The sequence below is a fragment of the Spinacia oleracea genome, chromosome 5 (assembly GCF_020520425.1).
Source record: "Spinacia oleracea cultivar Varoflay chromosome 5, BTI_SOV_V1, whole genome shotgun sequence".
Taxonomy (NCBI): domain Eukaryota; kingdom Viridiplantae; phylum Streptophyta; class Magnoliopsida; order Caryophyllales; family Amaranthaceae; genus Spinacia; species Spinacia oleracea.
Window position 1 is genome coordinate 75,386,095 of NC_079491.1, and position 15,644 is coordinate 75,401,738.

The 15,644-nt window shown below is 36.7% G+C and overlaps 1 protein-coding gene across 1 annotated transcript; it reads left to right on the forward strand.

The window, feature by feature from the left end:
- The first annotated feature begins 3,684 nt into the window (after positions 1-3,684).
- LOC110777287 (uncharacterized) lies at positions 3,685-11,595 on the forward strand. The gene is made up of 3 exons (XM_021981893.2): positions 3,685-3,858; positions 4,201-5,088; positions 11,113-11,595. The coding sequence occupies exons 2-3, from the start codon at positions 4,279-4,281 to the stop codon at positions 11,326-11,328; spliced, it is 1,026 nt and encodes a 341-aa protein (XP_021837585.1). The 5' UTR covers positions 3,685-3,858; positions 4,201-4,278; the 3' UTR covers positions 11,329-11,595.
- Positions 11,596-15,644: the final 4,049 nt, after the last annotated feature.

The following is a 15,644-nucleotide window of genomic DNA, read 5'->3' on the forward strand; positions in this document are numbered from 1 at the left end:
AATTCATTATTTCAAAATTCACTATCTATAAAATTATTATTTATAAATATCAGTTTTAAAGAAATTTATCGTTTTAGTAATTAATTCAATAATTTAATACTTTGAAAGAAATCGGACTCGGAGCTCAGGACGAACGAACCAAGGAAAAAGGCCTAGCAATCATGGAATTTAGGTAACGGTTATTGCTAGTACCCGCATTCCCTTCGAAATGTATTTATGAATGATGTTATGAATAATTGATGTTTTATAATGATGTTTTATGAATTGCGGGATTACAAGTATGATTTGATTGAATTGTTTTACGATAATACAGCTTTATGCAAAGTATTGATTTAATGAATTATTATTCCTGAAAGAAATGATTTTATGAAATAACGAGATTTAATGGTTTATTGAACCACCCTGAATGATTGAGATTTTCCTGATTAATGTTCGATTAAAAGAAATGTAAACATGATAAATGAAAGTGTAAGAACTGGTCAAGTTCCCCTGATATGGAGCCCAGGCTCCCCCTGATAAGAAGCACTGGCTTCCCCTGATATGGAACCAAGGTTCCCCCTGATAAGAAGCACTGGCTTCCCCTGTTATGGAGCACTGGCTCCCCCTGATAAGAAGCACTGGCTTCCCCTGATATGGAACCAAGGTTCCCCTCTGATAAGAAGCACTGGCTTCCCCTGTTATGGAGCACTGGCTCCCCCTGATAAGAAGCACTGGCTTCCCCTGATATGGAACCAAGGTTCCCCTCTGATAAGAAGCACTGGCTTCCCCTGTTATGGAGCACTGGCTCCCCCTGTTATGAAGCACTGGCTTCCCCTGTTCGTAGGAGACGTCCTACCATGTTTTCCTGTAAAATCCTGATGACCAGAATAATACTGTTAAAAGGAAAAAGGTTAAAGAAATGATATTCCTGAAATGATGTTCCTGAAATGATATTCTTAAAATAATGTTCCTGAAATGATGTTTCTGAAATGACGTTTCTAAACTTATGTTTCTGTAATGATGATGCTTCTGAAATGATGATTTAGTAAATGTTTTACTATATTCTATTCTCCCTGTTTATTAAATAAAATGAATTGAAATGATGTTACGATGCTAGGGTAACTCGTTACTGAGTCTTCGGCTCACCGTTTTGTTTTCCGTTTTAGGTACTGCTGGGGACCACGGAAACGAGTAGTGGCGAGGATTTCACCATTACCATGTTCACCTAAGTAAATGTTAAGTTCTAAAGTGAAGATTCTGGATTAAAGTTACGTACTTTTATTAAGGAATTAAAAATGAATATTATGTTAATATTGGAGTTTAATAGCTTATGATTGATGGCTGCCTTGTAATTCCCAAGAGGGAGTTACGGCAGTAATGTCCCGACCGAATTAGGTTAATTCCGCTGCTAATTATGCTTTAAATAGTGATTTAGAGGTCGGGGTGTTACAGGTTTACCCTGGAAGGTGGTCGCGTGGCCTGCTCTCGCCGAGGCAGAAAGGCTTGATGGCCGCGGTCAATCTCCGAGCGTTCTGCCAAAGGACTGACTCCCCGGCTAGCTTGTGGACGGGGGAACTTTCCCCTGCTCTCCATACGTTGGATCTGAGTGGCATTCTGTTTATCTGATTGACGCCAAGACTGAGAGGCCTCTGCGGAGCCGCCCTTTCAGTGTTGTAGATCAACATGTTCCTTCGTATCTCATCCTGCAACGTGGTACACATCTGCTGTTGGAAGGTTTTATTCATTTGTTGTTGGAATCCTGCCAGGATTTCACGCAGTGATCCCACCGAGACAGGCAAGTCCAAATTTTCATCCAACACGGCGTCCCGGACACTGGGGCTTAGATGGCCGCCTGGTGGAGGTGCTTCCAGAACTGGTTCCTCCTCTACAATTACTTCGGCCTCCTGAACTCGGCGCGGCGTGTTTCCAGCATTTGTAACTCGGTTTGCTTCCTCTAGGCGACGTTGACTCCTTTTCCGAGGCCATCTCTCCTCTACTTCACCATTATACTCTCCTTCAGATTGCGGCTCGGCCATGATACTATACCTCCCCACAGACGGCGCCAAATGTTGTGTGATCTTTTACGGTGATGACGTGTCACGCGCTCCTCGGAGGTATCAAGTATGAGCTGGCACGATCATCTGGCAACCTGCAAAACAAGAATATCCCCGTAGGAATATTCCCTCGGATGCTTAAGTAAGTATAAGCTAGAGAGAGAAGTAATTTGTAGAGAGAAGGCAGAACAAAGATATTTTAAGGTAGGTGGGAATGAATTGAATGCCCCTTTAACCTAGGGATCCGCACTATTTATAGTGCTAGGGTTTCTTGGGATTTGATCCTCAAACCCTGATCTGATGATTGGTTGCTTTCCCAGATTAAGACATGTGTCTGATAATAGGAGGTCTGATTAGACCTACTGGGCCCTTTGCATGTTGGGCTTTTAGACATGATTGGACCAGGGATTCTTCCAATCAAATGAGGCCATGGGCATAAGAGATGGGCCCTGGGTCTGAATGCGGATTATGGGTCTAGCATGGTTTCTGTTTATCCATGCTGGAGAATCTTTGCATTCTTGTTTGGCCATTCTGGTAAAGCCATGTGGCAGTCTATTATTTTAGGCCACATCATGTGCCCCTCAAGGAGGGTGCCCCTTGCCCATGTGGGGTAGCCTTCTTGTTATGGGGGTGTGCCACGTGTGATTGCAAAAAATAAATTAGGAACAAATTGTTGACTTTATTTTAAGGCATGATCCACAATAAATTTAGTGTGGACCAAGTCTATTTAAGAATTGGTAATAAAATAATATCTATACATTCTTCCATTCGTGTCCTAAAACGATCCACACAATATTTCATAACAAATTTCACGTTATACCACGTTATTTATTTATGATCAATGTAACAATTTTTATTCATTTAACTACTTTAGTGTCATTTATTTAAGGTCAAATTTTTTTTATCGTTTAATTCACGTTTCCAATTGCAATTTTCATCTCATTTTCAATTTTCTTACCTATTTAGTTTACGAAAATGCCATTTAATTTGCCCTATTCACAATCAGCGCGTCTCCTGTGAGACCAGTCACACCATCAACTTGATGGTGTGACGAGCGCGAAACCAATAGCGTACCTCCCCTAAAACTATAAAAAAAAGTAACCGATCTAAACTATAGAAGTAACATACCTAAACTAAAAAAGTGCCTCCTCTAAAATTATATAAAAAAAGAAGTAACATGTCTAAACTCTAAACTATAGAAGTAACATACCTAAACTAACAATGTACCTCCCCTAAAATTTTTCCGTATAAAAAAAAGTAACATGTCTAAACTATAGAAGTAACATACCTAAACTAAGAAGGTATCTCCCCTAAAACTACTCCGTATAAAAAAAAGTAACATACCTAAACTAAAAAAAAGTACTTCCTCTAAAATTATATATAAAAAAAAATAACATGTCTAAACTATAAAAGTAATATACCTAAACTAAGAAGGTATCTCCCCTAAAACTACTCCGTATAAAAAAAGTAACATGTATAAACTATAGAAGTAACATCAACTAAAGAAAGTACCTCCTCTAAAATTATAAAAAAAAAAGTAACATGTCTAAACTATAGAAGTAACGTACCTAAATTCGCAAGTGTGAACTGGTCTCAGCATCAATTGATGGTGAGGACAGTCTCATATAAGAATTTGGGATTCACAATTAGTTGTGGATTTTCAATTTCTCAATCAGACTCCGACTCGCATATTCTTTCTCGAACACTAACTGGTTTCTTCCAACAAAGGCGGCATCTTGTAGTTGTATCACCATCTCTTGTCAGCGGCTTCTCTTCCAACCACATCTCCTTCTCTGCCGCAGCTCTTCTCGTAGTTTACCACAGTGTATTGCTCCTTTTCCTCGTCTATTTTCTTCACCTTTTTGGATTTATCTCTTAATTTTATTAGTATTTATTTAACGATTCAATAACCGTTTTTCAAATTGTTAAATATATTCTGTTGGGTTCTTGTTTGCTTTATTTTATGTGTAATTAGTCTATACCAATTTATAATTGCTGTTGAAAATCCTATTATCCTTTTTTTTCCAATTTGTTTTTGATTAAATGTTATGTTTGGGGGTTGATTTAATTCTTTTTTTAAGGAGGGAGCAGAGTAGAAAAGATCAATAATTAGGAAATATATGGGAAAAATTAATGACATCTGCCCACCATTTTGGACATTATGCAGGCTTGGTGTGGGTTGCATTCGGGTGTATAGACTAATTTATGTGCTGAAATTTGTGGACTTGCATTTGGAGGTGCACCGATGGCTACCACCACCGATGCCACCCCTAAATTCCACAATCACGAACTCCGCCCACTCTTATCATTGGAGGAGCAGCAGCAGCAGGACTTAACAATGGATCCTTCTCCTTCGCACACTCATCACGATGGTCTTCTCTTTTGGCAGTTCATGGTCGCGGGTTCAATTGCAGGCTGCGCCGAACACATGGCTATGTTCCCTGTTGATACCATTAAAACCCGTATGCAAGCTCTCGGGTCTTGCCCGATTAAAACCGCAGGTGTCAGGACTGCTCTCCGGTCCATTTTACAGTCCGATGGGGCTGCCGGACTTTATCGTGGGATAGCTGCAATGGGCCTTGGGGCCGGGCCAGCTCATGCTGTTTACTTCTCTATGTATGAGTTTTGCAAGAAGAGTTTTTCCGGGGGAAACCCTAATAACCATGTAGCTCACGCGATGTCAGGGGTTTGTGCTACGGTTATGAGCGACGCCGTTTTGACCCCTATGGACATGGTGAAGCAGAGGTTGCAGCTTAGCGGGGGTAATGGTGGGGCCTACAGAGGGGTTTGGGATTGTGTGAAGTTGGTTTTGAAAAAAGAAGGATTTGGGGCCTTCTATGCGTCTTATAGGACGACTGTGCTCATGAATGCACCATTTACTGCTGTGCATTTTGCTACCTATGAGGCTGCTAAGAAGGGCTTGACGGAGATTTCGCCCAACACCGCAGATGATGAGAGGTTGGTTGTTCATGCTACAGCTGGGGCAGCTGCTGGGGCGCTTGCTGCTGTGATTACCACGCCATTGGATGTTGTGAAGACGCAGTTGCAGTGCCAGGTGAAAGTTTTTTCTTTATTTGTTTTGTTCTTTCTATTGATTGACATTTACTTGGTTTTGTTATTGTGAACTTCATAGATTACTGTTTGAATGTCTGGTTCGAAGTAATTGGTGAGTTACTTGTAGAGTTGTAGTTCTAGGTTGATACATATTTTAACAAAAAAAGTTAAATGCTTATAATAAGAAATACTTACGTGTATTATGAATTTGACATAAGTAGTTAACATTTTCAATGAAATAATCACCAAGAGTAAATTGTACATACCAAGCCAACAAGCTGAACACAAACCAAAATTCCTAATTTAGCTAGCACAAAACTTCATCAGTACACTATTTGCCCACTTTCTGAGAAGGGTGATACTGTGACAACTGAAATCATGTTCCAACTAGCTTAGATAAACAACAAGCTTCTCCAATTATCTCAAGCTCTACTCACAACTCTAATAATGTTATTAAAAACTCTTTATCTTTCCTATACAGCTGTATGAGATATATAGATTCAGCAAGAAACATTAGATAAAGCTTGCTTCTGGTAGAAGACCTCATAGCAACTCTAATAACATGGCTGACTTAAATAGAGAGACTTCCGTTAGCTCTTCCAAACCCAAGCAACTGCAGAACCTTGCACCATGTATCTCCTGTGAACTGACAAGTGACAACTGAAAAATATACACAAACTGCAGATGGGATCATAACTAATATTCCACTTTGTAACCTATCTTAGATAGCCAGCCATGAAATGAATATGCTTCTTGGCACTAGCTGAAGTATTGCACTTTTTTCCATTGAGCTTTGCGATGATCTCCTCTCATCACTTTATACATTTTGTTTATTGATAACTGATCATGTTCTATCATAGCAGCCCACCTTCTACACTGCTCCACAAAGTGGCTGCATATTAGGAGCTTCTTGAGGATCCAAGACGCTCTCTGCATTTTACTTGAACATTATTAAAATTGGTACTATTGTAATATGCATAAAGTCGGAATATGAATAATAATGTATTTAGTTCAAATCATAAAAAAGAAAATTAGCAATACCACTAAAGAACAAATCTTATGACCAAAAAAATGTTTGTTGAGTCTGTATTAGATCAAATGAATATGGTAGAAAGTAATTGGAACCACTTCCAATGAGAAAGAAAGCGTTCCAGCAATAAAAACTTAGCTATTTGCTCTTTTAAAGTGAAGCATCAGTATACAAATCAAGTCTACATGCTGTCCATCCTTAACCCTAAATTTGGGTGTACTAATATTCCCTAATGTTTCCTTCGACCCAGCCACTCAATATATATATATTCCTTTCAGCCTATTTCTCTGAAACCTTAGTCTTTTACGTACTTCTCTAAATGCTCATGATCCTCACCTGATAACATATAAGCAGCATAAGCCAATAAAAAACTGGATACCATTGCATTGGAGAGATTAAGTAAGAGTATGAAGAAAAAGGGTAACATACTAAGGTGAAAAATAATATTTAGAACTTCGAAGCCAATTGATAATCTCTCGTTATATCTTCTAACTCATTTGAAAGACTTAGGCTCCTTCCACCAAGTCGAAAATAACATCATAACTCGTAAACTATCAAGTGAGTGAGGACAATTTAAGCAGCTCTTCCCTTTTCCGACTTCAATTATTGCTTATTGCATACTTCACCTACTTTCTCTCCAATTCATCCTGTTTGTTTTCAGGGAAAGCAAATCATTAAGAAACCAACCAAATTTCAATTGATGAAAATAGTTGAATGATACTTCCCCTGTTCTTATTTACATGACACAATCTAGGATGCTCGGACTCGGGTACGGGTGTCTGACTCGGGTACGGGTCCAAGGGTCGGATCCTGAAATTTCTAAAATGAAGGACTCATGGACTCGTTTTTAAAGGGTCCAAAATATGGATTTGGACTCGGGGACACGTGACATTATTTGAATTTTTGTACATTAATATTTACAATTACCAAAATTAATTAATTTGAAGTTTTTTAAAAAATGCAGTAAAAAGGGAAAAGAATGCAGTGCTCCTATGGAAAACGTAAAATAAAAAAAGCCTTGCTGTGAAAGTAAGTAAAAGCATTGAAAAACGTGCTTCTTCTTAGAGCATCTCCAATGGTAAGCTAATTTGACAATTAACTTGTTATGCCACATAAGATTTCAAGCTATTTTATTGTCTAGCTAATTTGTGCTCTAATGGCTAGCAACTAACTTATTATTTAAATTTGTCCAACTTGTCTCACTTGTCAATTAATTATTTGGCAACTTTGGGGGCTAGCTATCAAGCAAATTAGCTTAAACATTGTTTAAGCTAATTTGCTTGGCCAAGCTAATTTATTATTTTCACTCCAATGGTCTAGCTATTAGCTTGAAACTTTTATAAATATCAAGCTAGTCTCTAGCTACAACCATTGGAGATGCTGTTAGGGAAAAGAAAAAAGTCTTGCAGTAAAAGTAAAATAAAGAGCAGTGAATAGTTAAATACATCTCATGTCATTTAATGGAGCTATGGAAAAAGTGTAGATTCATAAGGGCTTTTTTTTTTTTTTTTGGAAAAAAAGGAGAATGACAGATTACAATATAGCTGTCAATGAAACTGGTCCATATTCTTTTTAACGAAAATAAAATTACCAAAAGGCCCACAATAATTGATAAAAAAGGCCAGCAAATTTGAATGTGGAATGACTCATCTTCTTCCCTCTTCAAGCCCCCCGATGTATCCATGGAGTCTCTTCCAAGTTCCAATCTGCAGGAAACGAGGAGTCTGTTTTCTCTACCAAGAGTCCGGTCCGGATTTCACACCCGCGTCGTGTCGTGTCGACACCGGTACGGCGGGGTGTAGGGGCGAGTCCGAGAATCCCAGGACACAATTATTTAATTACGTTTGACAATGCACGATTTCAAACATCAATATGTGCAATTATGGATTAGAAAAAATCAGTTGATATTTAAAAATATTTATTGAGACGAATCTAACAAGACCCCACACGACTATGTTTTTTCTTAAGTATATTGTCCAAAATCCAATTGTGTCATGTAAATAGGAATGGAGGAAGTATTATTTTTTCCTCAATGTGATTGAATCTTGAGCTCAGCCCCTATTCTAGCTTTCTTTCTGTTATTCAAAGATACTATAGCTGGCAACATTTTGCAACCTTGTTCATTAACCGAATAGTCAGTAGAAATATATTTATTGCATGCTTAGGGAAAGAATTGAAGTTAATTTGTTTGTATGAATACCATATGAAAAATAAACTCCACAAAAATTTAATCGTGGAAATGTCCTATATGGAAACAATTGAGCTGAGAATTGGGCTAAAACTGCATCACACCTTTAGACGACCAATAGGGGGACAAGAATAACATGAATTGGTTGCTCAACAAGTAAGAAAGGCTCTGGGTGAATGACTATAGAGTATAGACTTGAAAATCCAGGTTATCAGTGTTCTCATGCCTGTAAATAATAATAATGATTTCCCAAACTTAACCTCATAACTCGTATAATAAAGAAAATGACCATAAACAACAGAAACAAAGACAAGTTACCTTAAAGATTCATCAAATTCTTCTTTTCATCTTAGTATATAACTATAGTAGTAGCATCAGGACTATTCTTGAGGTTATTCTCTCTTCTGTTCTGACGTAACAGTCCAGCTTGAGCACATGAAACAATTTTGATCCATATGTGTTGAATCTCATAGGCATGTCATTATCATAATATAAATTATCCCTCTTTCAATTCTCATACAAAGAGTATCCTAGCTTACACATGGCAAGTAAATTTTTTGGAATAATAGTATTGCAATTTGCAAATGAACTAAAAAAATAATGTCATTAGCAGAAGAAGAATGAACTAAAATCCCTGACGGACTCTAATTTGGTAAACTGAAAAACCTCAAGCTTCTACCGGATAGCTTGGTGTTCATGGATCTGCAATTATTAGGTGTGCTGAATCTCCTGAATCCAGCAGAAAATTATAATCTGCGAAACAACCATTCACGTAGGATTTTTTACAGAATCCAACCATTGAGTCAAATCAAATAAAAAAGATAAGAAAACAAAATAAAAACAAATACGTTATTTGCAATTCCTGTCAAAATCTCCACTGAAATCACTATCCTAAACAAATCAATTCTACTAAACATCAAATTCAAGCAATTACATAAAATGCTAAACAAAATAATCAACAGAAGATATAATACAGTACAAGCATTGAATTGGGAAATCAGAGAGATTACATTGTCAAGATGTCAATGGTGCCCTTAAATTCTCAAACAATAGAGCAATATACCTTAACATGAAGAAATCTTGGTTAAGGAGGGTCTTTTGAATTGTGGATCGATTGCCCAAAGAGAAAAACATATGGTATAAATTTCTGAAATCACGATGAGTTTTTTAGTTGAACTGTCATGGAAAAAGATTAAGTGACTGGAAAAGGAGGAGAGATGAAGTCATTTTTCTTTGTTCAAATTTTGCAATGAGAAATAGTGAGACGGTGATGTAGGAAGCTCTTTACCTATTGAAATTGAGTAGTCAGAAGGCACTTCTAGGAAAAAGCGGAAATATGTTTTGCGCGAGAAAAATTGCACAAGAAGATGAAATGGGTACAGACGTACAGTTATGACATTAGCGGTTCCTACTTCAGTTATAGTTACCGATGTGGCATGCTAGCATATGAGTGATGCTATTAGCAGGACTTGAAGGACATTAATGTCGTTGATTTGGTGGTTAGGAGTAGTTCATTTAAATGTTGAATGGTACCAAATTGCCCTATGCCAATCACTCTACTGCAAGTCTGCGACATCTTCTTTGTCAAAATTTAATGCCAAAGTTCTTTTTGTTGGGGCACACATTACTCTTGGTCTGTGTCAAGCAATGAGGGAATTGATGTCACATTAATGATGAATCCTTACTTTACCTAAGGGTAGTTGTATTAATCATGAAAATATTTGCTTGCGTATTTAATGTAAAGTCTGTAATCAAAAGTATGTTAAAAGGAGAATGTTTGGTGATTTTGTCAGCATGTTATCTGGTCAAATGGGTAAATTGACAGATATGTTTGTAGTAGTAACAATTTTATCAGAAGCAATGATTTCAGGGAACTTTGTTTTATCACTAGTAGGTTCAATTTTAATGAATGCCATCATAACTCATAAGAGGAATTAGGATTACATTGGGTGCGTAATGAATAACAAATGCTTAGCGGTTTTGGAGACCATAAGACAGAAGGATTTTGGTATTCTTGGATTTGCGTAAATGGGGAAAGGGCAAGTAGGAGGAGCTGAGAAAGGAAGAAACGGTGGATGAGAAGTTTCTATCTCCGAGACTCAGTTTCATTTTTCTTGGAAAATCATAGTTATATATTGCTCATTATTTAAAATTATTTAACTTTACTTACTTTCCAATCTTACTATATATGCTTTACTGGTGAATATTTTGCTTTGTTGTGTCAAATGACGTTACACTTCACAGACTTTCCTGTGAGTTGTGAGAGTTTAGATTGAGACATCCGACTTTAATTTCAGCTTAACGAAGGATTAAGTTATTATTGTCTAATAGAAATTAGGTCGCCCAACTTCTCTGGAGCCAAAGATTATGTTTCCAACTTTTCCATGTGTTCTAAATGGTGGTATCCTCAAAAATCAAGTATCCAACTTTTCCAGGCGTTCTCTCTGGATTGATATCTTTTGTTGACATTAATAATGTTGTGCAAAATATTCATCACGATACTTCAATTCTTCTCCCTTGCCATTGTAGGTTCTCTTTGAAAGTGTGGATCTTCTCACTTACCATTGTAATTTCCCTTTGAAAGTGTAGATCTTCTCACCAAGCATTGTAGATTATCTTTGAAAGTGTAGATGAACATACCGATCTGCACCATATTGTTTGTACTGCCATGGTAGTGCAAACTGCAAAGTGAAACCCTTTGAAATTCTCGTGATTGTTCGTTTGTAATTCTGTATTGTTATTTGCTATCCATATTATCCAGAATCCTTTTGGCCTTGCTAATACGCAAATATTGACTTCTATCACAGGGTGTTTGTGGATGTGACAGATTTACTAGTGGTTCAATAAGGGATGTTATTAAGACAATAGCTAAAAAGGATGGTTACAGGGGGCTCATGAGGGGATGGGCTCCTAGAATGATGTTCCATGCTCCTGCTGCAGCCATTTGTTGGTCTACATATGAAGCTGCAAAGACCTTTTTCCAGGAGTTGAATGACCAGAAAAATAGTAGCAGTTTGACCTAATTATCGGCGAGCAGCTTACATTTCCCACTTGTTATTTGTGAATGCTGCATTGTTACGAAAGGTACACAAATTCAATGACAAACACGGGATCATACACATATACACCTTAATTTAGGTTCGTGTTTCTAATTGAGGGGCAGTTGCAGTCTAGTAAGAAAGTCAGATTGTATTGTATCATTATGTTCAAAATTTTGACAATTTCAAGTGACGATTAATTTTTTGACAATTTCAAGTGATGATATAAGCTTGAAGAAAACAGTTCAAATATGTTTAGATGACTTATTTTCAAATAAATCTAGGTGGACCAAACAGAGCGCAAGTTGGATAAACAAAATAAACAAAGGGAGTATATGTTACACTAAAAATATACTTCGTATGTGATATTGATCCTCAATTGCTAAGTACTCCCTCCGTTTCTTTTTGTTGTATCCGTTTCCTTTTTAGTCGTTTCATAATGTTGTATTCACTTAGAATCTTTTCTATTTTTGGACATATATTTTTTCCTAAAATACCCTTACATTTCAATCTAATTACCAAAATACCTAAAGATTCTACCCATATTCCCACCTAATTTTCCCCACCCATAATATTTTATTCATTTAACCCACCCACCTCCCTTATTAAATTAATAAAACCCTAACGTCACTCTCACCCCCTCTCTCCTTATAAACCGTCCCTCTCACCCTCTCACCCTCTCTCTCCTCATTCTCTTCGGATCCCTTTCTTTTTCTTAACTCTCTCTCCTCCTGTCTCCCTCTCTCTCCTCAAGAAATCTCTGTGTTTCTCTAAAAACCCTAAACTTCTCCGCCCCTGTTCTTCGATTTTTTTGTTGAGATCTCTAAGATCTTCGGGTTTTTCACTCAAATTTGTTCTCAAACTTTAACCGGAACCACATTCCGGTGAGATCCCCTCTAGTTTTGTCCCCTTTGTCGTCCCAAATCCCGGTTAGTAATCGATTCTCTGGTGAAATTTTTTTGGGGGATAAAATCTGAGTTTTATTAGGGTTTTATTAATTTCTAAATAGGATCCTCTTCCTCCAAATATCTTCTGAGTAATTCGGTGGGTACTTCTGGGCAACGAATTCCTGACCCAAACTGTGATTGGGGCTCGAAATGCAATTGTCCCAACAACGACCACTCGTATTCTGGCAAGTATCTGAATAATTTGAGGTTGGCCCAGAAGGAGAACACAAGTACCCGAAATTATCTCAAAGCTTGGTTTGAGAAAATGGAAGTGGAGCCTGGTGAAGAGGTGGAGTCCAAATGCGACGATCGAGTCCCCACACCAGCAGATCTGAGATTCTTTGGAGGAGACGAATCTGATGAGGTATATTTACTTATTTTTGGGTTGTTTTCCTGATTTTTCGAGTTAATTAGGGTTCACTCTGTTTTTGGGATTTTTTGTGTTTCTTGGAGAAAATCTGTGATTTTTGGTTGAAACGTAGGGTTTATAATAAAAATAGGGTTACTCTGCATGTTCTGATTTATTGTGAATTTTTGTGAATTTTTATGATTTTTTTTCATTTGTTGATGATTTTTGTGAATTTTTTTAGATTTAACATTGGTTAATTTGTTTTCGGTTTATTTCAACATGCATGTCCGAAAAATGTTGATCTTATTGTATTCTCATGAAGTAGTTTGATTTCATCATGCATGTCCAAAAAATGTTTGATTTTTTGTGTTAAATGATGAAGTCTTCGAATTGCACGTCAGAGATCCCTTGATATTTTTTGTTAAATGATAAGTTTTCTAATTGCATGTCAGAGATCCCTTGATTTATTTTGTTAAATGATAATTTTTCGAATTGCATGCCAGAGATCCCTTGATTTTTTTGGTTAAATGATGAAGTTTTCGAATTGCATGTCAGAGATCCCTTGATTTTTCTCGAATTTTATGACTTTTTTAAATTGCATGTTAAATACCATGAATGTTGGTCTGCTTTGGTTGATTTGGATGTTCAATTCCATGATTATTTTGATGATGTTGTTCTTTGATCTTGTTAAGTTGATCTAGTCCAGTTGCATGTTGCATGTTCTTTAAATTGCATGTTGAATCCCGTTGTTGTTCTTTGGTGATGTTGTTCTGTTCAGACATGTATGATGGTCTTCGTATGTTGATCTTGTGACTTGATCTTTTTATGATGATCTTGTTCAGTTTAAATAATAAATCCCATGAATGTTTGTGATGATCTAAAATATATTAAACATATTTTATGTCCCCTCTTGATTGCAAGGAACCCAATCAGTCTGATTCATTCGACCTATACTATGTGGGTGAGTGTGAGAACACAACTGCTGGTCCAGAGGTTTCTGATGGGCAATGTTCGGTTTCGTCCCCAAACGTGAAGGAAGATGAAATAAAAAAAAGCCACCTAAGGGTGTTGATGATGCTTAGAGATAAGTGTGTCTTCTATAAACCCTCTTTTAATTATATTTGGATTGCTGGTTAGCTGTGGAGACATAAGGTGGAGTAGCCAACAACTGTGATCTGTTGTTGTTGTTTTGTTGATGATGTTATAGGGTTTGGAGTGTATTCATGTCCTCTATTATTGCCTTGTTGCTTGAAACATGTTGCCTTCACTACTACAAAATAGGCTTATAGCAACGGCAATAAACAGTTACCATAGATCAATTAACCGTTGTAATAGGCCTATAGCAACGGTTTAAAAACCGTTACCAATAGGGGGCGTTGCTATAAGTTTATGGCAACAGTTTCCCGGATTTAGGCAACAATTATAATAAACTGTTGCCATAATTAACTATGGCAACGCTTTTTATAGGCAACACTTTTAATCTAAGGCAACAGTTATTCAACAACTTAAGCCAACATTTACACGTTTAAGGCAACAGTTTTTGCCAACTTAAGGCAACACTTTTAATCTAAGGCAACAGTTTTTCCCATACTTGCATCAGATTTCCAAGAACATGAATATATGAAAGACCTACTGCAAACTACAACAAAGACCCATAGGAACGCTGCACAAACAAACTCAGACCCCAACTTTCCAGAGAAAAACCCATCCAAATTCAAACACACAAACACTTGAATAGAATAAATCAATAAAACAATCCTAAACTCCAAAATCTTTGTTACAAACATTAAAATTGTACACAAAACCGAAGTTATTGTTAAATTCCACACTACCAAGCCCCAAATCCATACTCCAACAATTGCATAAATTAGACATTTCATAATTTTATAGAATCTAAGGCCAGTATTGTCGGTGTCTCAATGATTTATATTTAAAAAAAACCAATTTGTAGAATCAGTGTTCTGCAGCATAATTGGATAATCAAACAACATAATTGGAAAATGTAATTGGATAATCAAACAACATAACTAGAAAATGTAAGACCAAAATCGATGAGATACATACCAACTAAGTAACTAACCTTGTTCTTCTCGCCAATTCCGAAACGCAATTTGCCAATTTCTCCTTATCTCAAAATTCAAAGACCCAATTGCCAATTCAAATTCTCCTTGCTCGGGAAACAATGATGAAGAGGATTGACAAGAATTAAGAAGATGAAAGAGAAGAACAGAGAAAACGAAGCAGATGAAAGAGAAGAACAAGAAGAACGTGAAGAAGGGTTTGGAAGGAGGGAACCCAAAAGAAATATAGTGTTCTACGAATTTCTACAATTTTTTTTAGTAAACAAAAGTTTCAATAACTCTCTCCGTATGTTTTAATTTTTATTTTTTTTATTTTTTAAGATACTTGACAAAAAACCGTTGCAATATCTCATAAAAAATATTTCTAAATAAAAACCGTTGCAATAAAATAATTAAATTATACAATTGTTGCCATAGATTTTCTATAGCAACGCTTTTCTAAAGTCAAAGTATACTCAAGTTAATAATTATTTAACTGTTGCAACGCCAGTTAAATAATGCAACGCCAGTGAAACAGTTGCATAAAATGGCGTTGCTATAACCCCTTTTTGTTGTAGTGTAGCTTGTTGATTGATGAATGTTGCCTTGTGTGCTTGGTGGTTTTAAAAATGTTGCCTGTTAAAAATTATTGTGATATTGGTATAAAACCTTATGTACCCACTGATCTGTTTGTTGGTTAACAAATGTGATCTGTTTGTTGATTGTCAACTGTGATATGTTTGCTGGTTGATTAGTGTTGCCTTGAGAGGGGTGAAAGCATATGGGATGGGTTTATGAATAAAATTTTAACATGTGATTGGAAAAAAACAGTTTCATTAAAGTCCCCTCTTATTGTTTGCCTTTCCTGAATGCTTGGTCTGTGATGTTAGGGTTTGAATGAGGTCTGTGATGAGTCTTTCAGTGCTGAGAAACTATCCATGTTTC